The sequence below is a fragment of the Chinchilla lanigera genome, unplaced genomic scaffold (genome assembly GCF_000276665.1).
Source record: "Chinchilla lanigera isolate Chin_1 unplaced genomic scaffold, ChiLan1.0 scaffold00013, whole genome shotgun sequence".
In the NCBI taxonomy this organism is placed as follows: Eukaryota; Metazoa; Chordata; class Mammalia; order Rodentia; family Chinchillidae; genus Chinchilla; species Chinchilla lanigera.
Genome location: NW_004955414.1, coordinates 33,539,248 through 33,552,051, shown reverse-complemented (window position 1 = coordinate 33,552,051; position 12,804 = coordinate 33,539,248). Strand labels below are relative to the sequence as shown.

The following is a 12,804-nucleotide window of genomic DNA, read 5'->3' as shown; positions in this document are numbered from 1 at the left end:
TATATAATGATTATATTTCTTGTGGGGAGTTGGTATATGCACATGACACATCTCAGTTCTCTTTTCCATCCATCTCTCTCCTTCCCTCCTCCCTCCCTTACTTTCCCATTTCAGAAAGATCTACCTCCCTACTTTCTGTTATCTATCTTTTCTTTTGCTTTTTAATTATAATTTCTTCCCAGAGAAACTATTTGATGTTTAAACGTGTATGTCTGATTTATTTCACTTAAAATTATGATCTCAAGGTGCACCCACTTTCCTACAAATGACTCAAGTTTTTTCCTGGCAGAGCTGTGCTTTACTGTGTGTAAATACCTCAATTTCTTTATCCATTCATCTATTGATGGACATATAGGCTGCTTCCAGGCTTTAACTATTATGAATTGTGCTGCCGTAAACATGGGTATGAATGTATTACTGAAATATGATGTTTTTAACTCAGGAAAATACTTAGAAGGGGAATAGCTGGGTCAAATACATTTTCTAATTTTAGTTTTTTGAGGCATTTCCAAACTGGCTTCCATAGTAATTATACTAAAATCATAGTAATTATACTAGTTTACATTCCCACCAACAATGTAAAAGGGTTCCTTTTTCCCTGCAAACTTGCCAGCATTTGTTATTACTTGATTTCTTGATGATGCCCATTCTTTCTGGAGTAACATGGAATCTCAATGTTGTTTTAAATTGCATTTCTTTAGTGACCAGATATGCTGAACATTTCTTCATGTATTTATTGGTCATATATAATTCTGTGAGGTTTGTATTCCTCTCACTTGCCCATGTTTGATGAGGTCTTTTATTTTGGAGAGTCTACTTTTCAAGGTATTTATATATTCTAGATATGAGTGCTCTGTCAGAAAAGTAGCCGGCAAAAAAAGTTTCCCATTCTATAGGGTTTCTTTTCACTTTATTTCTTTTGCTATGTAGAAGCTTTCTAATTTGATGTGATCCTGTTTGTTGATTCTTGGTAATTTTTCCTGAACAACCAGACTTCTGTTCAGAACATTTTTATCTATGCCTATGACTTCAAGAGTTTTACCTTATTATAGTTTGTGTCTAGTTGTCCGTGCAAAGCCTCATGAGGTCATAGATGGGGCTTTTCAGAAGTGGCTGTATTGAGGGTGTGTATGCTGGGATCTATTCATGGTGCCTTCCCAGTGGGTAGCCTGGAGAAGTTATATAGGATAGAAAGAAGCTTGTCAGTTGTTGCTTGCTTGCTTTTGCTATCTTCTGCCTACCATAAACTGTTTCTCCTCTGTGATGCCCCTCTGCCATGCCTTGGAGCCAGGCAATTATGGACTGAAATATCTACAATCTGTGAGCCAAAATAAACCTTTCCTCCTTTAACTTTGGGTGTCAAATATTTTGTCTCATCAATGAGAACAGTAACTAAGACAGACCTATATGGCATTATCATCCAGCAAGTTAAGTGTTTCTGTATTAACATTCAGTCATTTGATATATTTTGATTTTAGTTCAGCATATGATGATAGATAGAGTCTACCTTCAATCTTCTGCATGTCGATAGCCAGTTTTATGAAGACCATTTATTAAAGAGGCTATCTCTCCTCCAGTGTATATTTTTGACCCCTTTATCAAAGATCAAATTGGCACAATATAATTACCAATGCTAGAGATGTTATTCTGACTTCACCAGTTTTTGTGTGCACTCATTTTCCTTTTGAGAAATTTGTCTTTGTGTATCACATTTTGACACATGTATAGACATACATAACACCATCTCATGACATACAGAACTACCTTCACTGCACAAAAAACTCCCGTGACTACCCCTTATAATCAAACCACTTGAATCCTACTTCCCAAAGCCATGGTAATATCTGACCTGTTCTCCATCTTTTTAATTTTATTAGTTCAAAACTGTTATATAAATTATATACACTTCCTAACCTTTCGTGTTTAGATTTTTCACTCAGCATAATGCCTTTAAGATCAAATACTTACACATATTAATCATGTATGGTTTTGCTTTCTGAGTGCTATTCCATTGTATAGATAGACAGTACCATGCTTGATTTCACTATTCACAAAAGGAGGGACATTTTGTTTGCTTTCAGTTTATCTGTTATAAATAACACCTGTATAAATATTTGTGCACAGATTTTTAAGTTAAAATAATTTTCCTTTCTCTGGGAAAAATTCCTATTGTACATTTCTATGTAGTATTCTGGTATATGTTTAACTTTTTCAGAGAATTAAAAAGTTTTCTAGAGCAACTATACAATTTTATTATCTCACCAGCAGTGTATGACTTATCCACTTTCTCTAAATCTTTGTCAGCATTCAAATGTTCAAGTTTCAAAACCCTGAGTATTTTTTCATTTAGCCATTAAATCCATTTCTCTAGTGAACATTCACTGATACACCACTCTGAGAGGCATGTAGTGATATCTTATGTGGGTTTCGTTTTGTCTGAGGCCTCTCTGCTTGGCTTATGGTTGGGCTCTTCTCCCATCTCATCCAATCATCTCTCTGTGTATCTGTGGCTTAATCTCTTCTTCTTATCAATGCATCATTCCTGTTGAATTAAGTCTCCCCTGACGGGCCTCACTTTAACATAATTGGATTTTTGACATCTTATCTCTAACTACAGTCATATTCAGAGGTGTTTGTGGTTAGGATTTTAGCATTTGAATACTAGAGGAATAAATTTCTGCACATAGGAATGTCCTTAATAAATGTTTGCAGAATAAATCATTATACAATTGTCTTCATGGTTACAATTAATTTAATGCAAATGACATTACTAAAAATGATAACCAATTTTAATTTGCCTGTAACATAAAGAACAAAAATGAAAATCATAGGAGATAAGACTTGATATTCTGATTATTTCCACTAAATGAAAATAAATAACAAGTTGTGTTAACACAAGTGAGAAAAACAAGGATATATTATATAAGCTGAACTCTACATCTGATAAGGAAAGTCAATCGACCCAGTCTTTTATATAATAAATTAAAAATTGAAATATACATCTCAACCACTTTTCTCATTGCTAGGGTACAACACCCAACACACACAATTTAATGGACAAGAAGTTTATTTTTGTTTGCATTTTAGTCCACAGTTGGTTGGCTTCAAGGCAGAAGGTCAGCTGTAGCTCCCCAACAATTAAATCACCTTCCAAAACTCTGGTCTAGGAGTAAGTGAGGTTCTTGGGAAACATCTAGATGTTAAGTCAGAACAACCGTTCAGAACTAATAATAATAAAAGAAATAAAAATGGTAGCTGTAGCAAGCAGTGAGGGACACTGTCAACTTGCACTTACTTCTCTGGCATGTAGAAAGAAGACACACACACGACTGCATTATTACTAGATTTTTAAAAAGGAAATTCAGGTCATGGTGAGATTTAAATGACAAGAAGATAAAATTTAGTCTTCAGATATAAAGCCTCACAGGCAAGCTCATATTGCTTGCTATTGCTGCTGCCCTGATCATACTTTTGGCAATTAAAGGCTCCATAATAGCAATTATTGACAGAAAGGTATGTCAGATTATGGGAAAGGAGGGGCTAATATGCAAGTTTGATTTGGAGATACCCAGAAACATCTCTGTGAAGAGTCACGTCACAAACCACTGTCATCCCCAAGTTGTCTATGCAGGAAATCATAGGGGCTGCCCAGCATTTTGATAAGCATTGCTTGATTTCTAGCTTGTATTCCAGCTCCTGTAAGCATCTCCTAACTGAGAAGACACAGAAGGGTACTCTGTTATCATTTAGTCCAAGAAAGGCTCTTCTTCTCTTGCACAAGTCAGCTCCCCACCTCTGAATAGAAAAAAAGACAAGTAAGAGTGTACACCAAGACCTACTTTACTTATAAAATTTGTTAAGGTCTTCGGTCTACGTGTATATTTCCCTCCTGGATGCTACATACATGGGGTCCTAAAACTTCTTTCAGAGAAGGGAAAGAGACATGAAGCTTCCTTCTGAAATGAGCAAGGTGAATGTGGACATTGCATCCCAGACGTGAGCTGCTATAAAGCCAGGTTTCATGGTTTTACTTGTTATTCCCCATGGAACATTTAAGAAGAGACCAGAAGAAAGCACTTAGCCCAGAATAAAATAAATGAGAAGTTTTTTTAGTTGATTATTTACAAAGATAGCCATAGTCGAGGGAAATTGATGAGGCATACTAAAGCACCCTGAAGCACGCAGCAGAAAAAGAATACATACACCAGTTACTGGGATGGCTGGAAAGACGAGCAGTTGATGGAATGAAAGCGTGTTCATAGCTTTGGAATGTTCATAGGAATGAAAGCATGTTCAGCTGAAGCAGGAAAGGATGACCAGGCAAGTGGAGGAAAGTTGTCCTTGCCAACACACTGCCTGGCAGGCAGAAATCCAGGAGCTGAAAACCCTGAATCCTGCCGCACGTTGTCCAGTGTCTTGGTCGTGTCTCCTAACAGCTCTGAAAGCACGTGTTCAAACTGAAGTACCCCAAGCAGGAACAACAGAAATTCTCAATTTCCTCCCACATCTTTGTTGGGCTGTGTAAGGATGGGAAATGGTCTCTCTAAGGCAGCTCGTGAGGGATGTATTGGATGCCTCTCTGCACTCCCAAAGGAGGATGTGTAGGCTTTCTAGCTGGGGCCTTTTGTCTGGGTGACACTGCTAAAGCAGGAAGCCATGGCTGCCCTTGTGAGGCAGGGGCAGCTTCAGGACCCTGATATCTGTTCTTGACTGGTTTTAGTTCCCCGGTGACGTTTCTCCTTATGTATTTTATTGGCTTCCCTTTCTCTCATTCCTGGAGGTTTTCATGATGCACTTTATTTAATACACAGTTTTGGCAGCCAGCTTGGATTTACCCATGGAATTACTGCTCTGCTTTCCCCCAGCTGTGTGCCGTTCACAGTTCTGTGGTGCAGGGACTGTAGGCAAAACAGTGGAGTCTGAGGCAATACTGCTGGGCTCATCCCATGGTGTTAAGTCAGGACAAATCACTGATCCCCTTGTGTTCCAACCCAGTCCACTGTAAAATGGAAACAATGCTCACACCTCTTAAGTCCTTGAGAAGATTCAAATATAAAAGATCTGGTAAACTCTCAGTCACATTCTATGTTTCATTCAGATGTGAGGTGCTGCTCTGTGCATTAAAATCTGCATGAGCTCATCACTTTACATTCCAAGCTCTGCATTTCTGTTTCACGCAAAGACTCCTAACATAAAGGCTTTCCTCTGCAGAACAAATTCTACAAAACATCTTGTGGGAAAAGAAATGGAGTAGGTTTGTAGTGTACCGTTCACAGCACAACACGTACTATTCTTTCTTTAAACATTTTCATACTTCAAGTAGCCCTTCCAGTGGTTCTCAGACCTCACACTTATGCCTTGATCTTTATATTCCTGGCCAGCTCAGCCCCAGCTTAAATCCTACTCCCACACCATGCATCAAAATCTTTCTAGGTGCTCACCAAAGGTATTTTAAGTCTTCACCTGAAAGGCACATTAGTGACCAACTTTAATTATTTAAGATCACATTAGTAATTCTTACTAACGCATTTAGCTATCCACAAAATTCGATATGATGAATGAAATTTTCTTCCTTTCACTTTTACCTGAGTGCTCTAATACATTTAATTATGCCTTCTCTATTATTTTTCCACTTAACCCAAATCTTCTACTACCATTATGCTCCTCATTCATGCATTCATTCATTAAATAGATAGCTAATATACAGAAAACACAGATAGACAGGTATGAGGATGGCTGGTTCTGGTGTACTCGTATATTAGCTACTTTCCCATTGTGGGACAAAATACGTACCTGACACCCACGACTTAAAGGAAAAGAAGTTTACTTGACTCACAGTTTCCGGGGAGTTCCATCCTTTGCTGCCTCCAAGGCAGAAACAGCAGGGTGGAAAGGTCTGGCGGAGGACAGCTGCTCATCTCACGGCAGCCAGGAAGTAGAAGAAGAGTGGATTATTTTGTTCCACAGTGGGAAAGTAGCTAATACATGAGGCATGCTGTGTTATTAGTAGCTAATATGCAAGGCATACACAGCATTCACTCAGTAAATAGATATTGAGAACACAGCATGCCGCACGGGAAGCTGGCCATTAGGGAAACAGAAGTTCACCTGACTTCAATTTCCGACACACTGAGCTTTTTAGCTGCTATGATGTAGATCTACAATGCCCATCAAAAGTCTCATGTGCTCAGAGGTGAGACTTTTGAGAAGTAATTGGATCATAGGGTACTGTACTCCTCAGCACATTAGTCCATTCACAAGTTCATAGCTGAATGTGCAATTAGGAGATAGGACCTAGGCAGAAGAGGTGGTCACAGTGGCGTTCCTTTGGAGATTTGCATCTCCCTCCTCGCTCCAGTCTTTTCCCTCTGCTTTCCGGTGCCATCAGCACAGAGCGCTGCTTCTCTGTCCTGTTCCCCATCTGGTACCGCTACCGCCGCCCAAGACGTGTCAGCTGTCACATGTGCCCTGCTTTGGGCTCTATCCTTGCTTCTTACCATCCTGATACACACCTTGTGTAGCTTACTGTTTGACAAGAGATATGACATATGCCTGATAATGCATTTCACCACAGCTGCATGGCTGATCTTTTTATTTGTGGTTCTCTTTGGGACCAGCCTGACTCTGCTGATCAAGATCCTATGTGGATCCAGGAGGCTGTTGGTGAGCAGGTTGTATGTAACCCTTGGGCTCACAGTGCTTGTTTTCCTCCTCTGTGGCCTGCCTGTAGGCATCCTGTGGTATACGTCCACACAGATCCGTTTTATGATTTCAAATAATCTTTGGAGTATTGCTTTTTTCCTTTCTAGTGTTAATAGTAGTGCCAACCCCATCATTTACTTCTTTGTTGGCTCCTTTAGGCAGAAAAAGCATCCGCAGCTACAGCAGAAGTCCCTGAAGCTGGTTCTCCAGAAAGCCTTGGAGGATGTAACTGAGGAGCAGAAAAGTGGAGAAAGTCTTCCTCAGTAAAGTGTGGAAATTTCAGAATCCCTGTAATATTTTGATTCTGTATCTACTAGGGTTCGCTCAGATAAGTAATACCGCTAGAAGATTACATACCTAATAGTGAAAGGTCATAACACTTTACAGAGATAGCCATACACACATATACCAATAGATATAGACGTAGAAGTAGAGACAGAGAGACATAGACACAGATATACGTCCATATATCTATGATTCTCTCTGGTTGCCTTGACAAACAACAGCAGAATTAAATTGTTCTAGCATAGATCATATTGCTGTAAAAACTACAATATTTACACACCTGTGCTTTCTCTCACCACGTGTACATTTGTGTATGTGTGTTCACATGTGTTAAGTGGTGGCTAAGTTGTTTATTTAAGGCTTTTGTTAACTTACCTGAATACCAGGTTGAAATTATGCATAATCAGAGTTATTTATTAACAGCCACTGCTCAGCACTTTTCAATCAGTCAACAAATCATTCAATTTAAATGAAAAAATTTCTTGCTGAATAAATGACTATATTTTTATAATAACAAAACAGGTTGTTATTTGTCTTTTGCTGCAGCTTGGAGTCTACAGGGGGAGACAGAACTAAGGAGCATGAATTAAAACCAATGAGAACCAACGAGAACTCCTATCAGCCTCCCTCACTTCCTGCATGTTCGATAATATGAGGGTTCTGCAGAAGTATTTGGCTCCCTTCATCATGGAGCTACCCATGCACAGGGTCTAGGAGTCAGAGAAGTTGGAAGGCTTAGCGAGGATAGGTGGAGAGGCTGCAGGCCAAGCTGTTGGCTCGTGCAATGAGGCAGCCAACAGGGATGCAATAATATGCATGAGCATTCCAGTCTGCCTGCACCAACCATGGCAAATAAGCTGCTGCTTTGTATCAGTCATCAAATCTTGAGGTCCAATGCAACCTTAAATTTAAAGAGAGTAAATCTGGGAAACATAGCTCAACCTATACAACTGATGCTCTGAAATGATCACAGCACATCACCTGTAAAATGTACACATCAGAATCACAAAGGAGGAGAGTCAGTAAGGTGGTGGACTTGAGATACATGATGAAAGTCATCAGGAAAACCAAACTGTGCAATGCTCTTATCTAAAACTCCAGCCACCAAGGAAATCAGCACAAGACTGTCACAAAAAGGAGAACTCGACTACTTCCCATTTTTCCTTAGTTCTAAGAACAGAAGTGATAGAAAGAAACTTGCTAATATCTAATTAAGTAATTAACATCTTTCAACACATCATTTTATGTGAGTTGTGACAAAAAGAATACATTTTTCTCAGAGAAACACAGGGAAAACAAAAGCAAGAAGTATCAGTCAATAAAAAGAAAGGATTAAACACAGAAGAGATCATGAAAAGAAAGGATATTTTGGAGAGAAAGAGAAGAATGGAAAGTATGTGCATCATTCTATCAGGCAGCTCCAGGAGTAACTAGTTTTCAACTCACATATTTTGGATGCCTTGGGAACCATTATGAAAACAACAGAGTCCAGAAGATTGTAGAAGCACCAGAGAACTTATAATTCTGTGGAGAAGCCAGCACAACTAACTGCAATTGGAAAAAGCACCAAGCTTATGGTTTCTTTCATCAGATGGAAAGAGTGAGACTTTGCTCACAGTATTCTAAATCTTCTGGGGGACTATTTAAAGGATTGGCTTCTGTTGCACCTGGCTCTGAGCTTTGATGGAAAAGACAAACCTTGGAGGCTTGAGAGCTACAGAAAACTAAAGTGAGATCAGTAATTTGCAGTGACCAATAAACACCAACATCACAGACACAGCCACTAGAGGGAGAAAGACACTCGCGTCTTGAAAAAGAAACAAGCACACTTCTCTAGTTAAGAAATTACACATGCAAGCCCAGAGAAGATACATCCCCGCGAAAAATTTTAAGAGGACTCCAGAATCTCTAACTAAAGTTCTATGAGGAGGACTTCTATATGAAGCCAGGCCATAAAGAAGAGAAGTGGCTATTTCATCAAAAGCAAAAATTAAAAAATTGATGAAGAACACAAAGAAACAGGAAATCATGGACCAAAAATAAATAAATCTGAAGAAACCAAACTTAGATATAGAGGTCTATTCATTACCAAAGGATTTTAAACAATGATTTTCATGAATCCAGTATACTATAAGTGAACATAGCCAAGAAAATCAGAAAAGCAACCTGTGAACAAAATAAGAAAATCAACAAAGAGAACAGCTATTCCAAAGAGATAAACATCTTTAAACTGAAAAATATAACTAAAAAATGGAAAAATTTGCTAGAGATAATTAGTACCATGCTTGATCAAGCAGAAGAAAAAAAATCTGTAAATTCAACTGTTCACATGGTAAAATGAAAGGAACAAAAAGCAGCCTAATAAAGAAAGCCTAAAGGATTTATGTAAAAACATAAAGTAAATCAATATAGAGCTTATTGGATTCTTAGAAGGAAAAATAAGGAGAAACAGAGCAAAGAGCTTATTTGAAAAACTAATGCTCTTAAATTTCCCAAATCTGAGCAAGAAAACAGACTGTCAAATTTAAATTTAAAGGATTCCAGCTAGGATGAATCTAAAGAGGCCTGCACTAATACAAGTATAAACAACCTACTAAAATGCATGGGAAAAAAAAGAAAAATTGAAAAGAGCAGGATAAAAGCAATTCATCATGTTATAAAGGAGCATCAATTAAAATTTTCTTTTTTATTTTTAGGAATTTTCCAGATATTAGTCCTTTGTCTGATGTGCTGGATTGACAACTGATGGTCAACTTGTAACACCCAGCCGAACTGAACCAGCGTGGTGCTGGGTGTGGGAGGCCCACCTGAGGACTGCTACCAGAGCATAAGAGGCAGAACTGGAGAGGAAGAAGTTGGCAGCTATTGGGAAGCTGTTAGGGAGCTGCTGATTCTCTTGTGCTATTTTGCGGGAGGACTTTGTCGTGCTGGCTTTCCTGATGAACTCAGCTGTTCTCACTGGAGGAGGTGTTTGGTATCCTGCTGTTGTTGAAGATGGTTGAGGTTCACTTTGGGGGAGCTCTGGTCCTTCACTTGAGCATTGCTTCCTGGCTCCAGAGGGAAAGATGGTGCACTGCTCAGTCTCCTGGAGAAGCTTGTTGTGTTGGCTTTCCTGATGGGAACTCAGCTGTTATCATCAGAGGAGCTTGAGAGGGGCTGGGGATTTAGCTCAGTGGCAAAGCGCCTGCCTGGCAAGCGCAACGTCGTGAGTTCGGTTCCTGGTACCTGAGAAAAACCAAAAAAAAAACAAACAAACAGAGGAGCTTGAGACCTCACCGTTGCTGAGGATGGCTATGCTACTCTTCAGGGAAGCACTAGTTCTTATTTCAAGTGTCAATTCCTGGATCCAGTGCAGATCCCTCAGCTTGCTAGCACAGATGCTTCATCCTGCTGGCACAGGCTTTCTGGCTTCTACCATTGACCTTTAGGCCTTCCCAGCACAGATCCATGAAACAGGCCTCTAGGAGATGTTGTGGGCTCTTGGCCTCCTACTGTACTCACGGGGGCATTGTGACAGGCTCTAAGTCTTCAACTGGGCTCATACAGGACATTACTGTGGGATCCAGGCCCTCAGCTGAATTCTTTGGTCTTTAGTGTGTGGTCAGATTTCCTGTACTCTCTTTTTGTATATGATGCTTTGGATGACTATTATAAGTAATCTTATTTTAAAAAAAAAAGAGAGAGAGAGAGAGAACTCAGGGTAAAAAGAAGAACATGGAAGCATCTAAGAGCTCAGGAGCTGACCCTTATGCAACAATGAAGGCTCTGATGAAATCTCTCAGTGTCACAAGATCTTGACCAAAAACGTCCAGCAAAAGAATGCCTTAGCCTAGGCTGTGTACAGTCTCAAAAGACACAAGGGCATTTGGGTTGTTTCCAAGATTTAGCTATGACAAATTATGCTGCTATAAATATGGTTGCACGTATATCACTGTGGTATGATGTTTTTAATTCTGAGAAAATACCCAGAAAAGGAATAGCTGAATGTATAAAAAAAGATGTAGTATTTTTGTACAATGGAGCATTACTCAGCTATAAAAAAAGATACACCTGAGGTTTTTATAGATAAATGGATGCAACTAGAGACCATACTCATAAGTGAAATAAATTGGACCCACATATGTAAACATCCTATTGTCTCCTTGGTGTAGGAACCTGAAAGAGTAAATAAAACCAAAAATGTACAATAGATAATATGAAAGGGAAAGAAATTGCTCAAAGGAAGGAACAACGGGAATGAAGGAGAGAAGCAAAAGAAAGAAAGAAGAAAGGAAGGCAAAAAATATATATAGAGAGAGAGAGAAAGACAGCTGGGATAATTGTACTGCTGATGTGTATTGGCTTATTGAAAGGAACAGTTAATGCTTAAATTTTTTTATTTTGACCAATTTTGCATGCTTATATCTGGTAATCTGAGCAACTGATTTGAAGACAACAATATGCAATGTAACAACTATTGGTAAATTCCTACCATCTTGTCTAGTGAAACTGTATCATCTCTAATGTTTTTTTAATTATATTTTATTCTCTTTAATGGTTTGATCAATCTTGCATTCTTACATCTGGTAATCTGAGCAACTTCACTGAAGATACAATAAGTAATATAACAACCACTGCTAATTTCTATCATTTTATTTTGAAACCCTGTATCTTTTTATTGTTATTGCTTTGTTTTGTCTTTGTCTATGTTGTTATTTTGGGGTTTTTTTATTATCTAAAAATAAAAAAGAGAACCATATGCCATTCTGTGATTGGGGGTTTTAGGGTGGTAAACAGCTTGGTACTGAGGGATTGAGTCTTTAGAGCTCATTAGATCATCAGGTCTTTTGGGAAATAATGTGCTTAGCGATAATCTCGAAGCTTCATATGAACAGTCTGGTGGGTTGACGTGAAGTCCTCTGGACTCATTTGTCTCTGACATGATGCAAGTTGTCCTTGGACTGTGGTAATGAAAATCATGGCCTTCAGCTTTAAAACTGGTGTTGAATTAGGTTCGCCGAAGTGAGGTAAAGCATAAATATAACAGAGCAAGTCACAGTTGAGTATTTTAATCTCCATGTTGATTTCAAAGTGGAACATATCTTGAACAACTTTTACTGAGAGTTTACAGATATGTTAGGATTTGGAAGATGAGAATCTAAAGATTTTACAGCAATTATTCTGGTCATGACTTTCTGTCAGGTCAGTGGCTGGTCCACACAGAGAGGCAGAAGCAAAAACAGCTGTCATTCTGATTGTCATTCTGAAAAACATAGTCATTCTGATTGTATGGATAAAACTGAGGGCCAGGATGAAGTTTAAGCCTGGTACCAGCGATTACTCATTCTACCAAGAAGTCAAGCACACAGCAGGAGCAACAGAAATATCTGCAGAGCACAGGTTTAAGGCTGCCTACCAGATATACCTCAGAGAGGGAAGTTGAAAGGTGAACTCTGAGAATCCAGTAGACAGAAAATTGTAGTTTTGAAAGTGACACCCCCTCGACTTTTCAATGTTCCCAAATATATTCATTGCTCTCATAAGACAGTTCAGCATCCAGAACTCCAAATCCAATGGTCTCCCCATGCCAACACTCTGTATCCTATATGCATCCCCTTGATTTCCACATACCATAGTGGGGTCTGTGTGCCAGTGAGGGCTTCCTACAGAGGGGAGGAAAAGGAGTGACAGTGTCTGTCCAGGCAGAGTGTTTTGTTGTGATATCATCAGCTCAGCCTGAGGATTATTTCAAAATACACCCTGGGAGTCTTATAATTTCCTAAGTTATGCAGCTTTGGCTGAAGATTTTTTCTATCATGGAGAGACCTGTGGTGAAAT

The 12,804-nt window shown here is 39.0% G+C and overlaps 1 protein-coding gene across 1 annotated transcript; it reads left to right on the top strand.

Annotated features, from left to right (window-relative positions):
• Positions 1-6,357: 6,357 nt before the first annotated feature.
• LOC102024330 (mas-related G-protein coupled receptor member X3-like) lies at positions 6,358-6,984 on the top strand. The gene has a single exon (XM_013511746.1). It carries the CDS (start codon positions 6,559-6,561, stop codon positions 6,967-6,969), a length of 411 nt encoding a protein of 136 aa, XP_013367200.1. The 5' UTR covers positions 6,358-6,558; the 3' UTR covers positions 6,970-6,984.
• Positions 6,985-12,804: the final 5,820 nt, after the last annotated feature.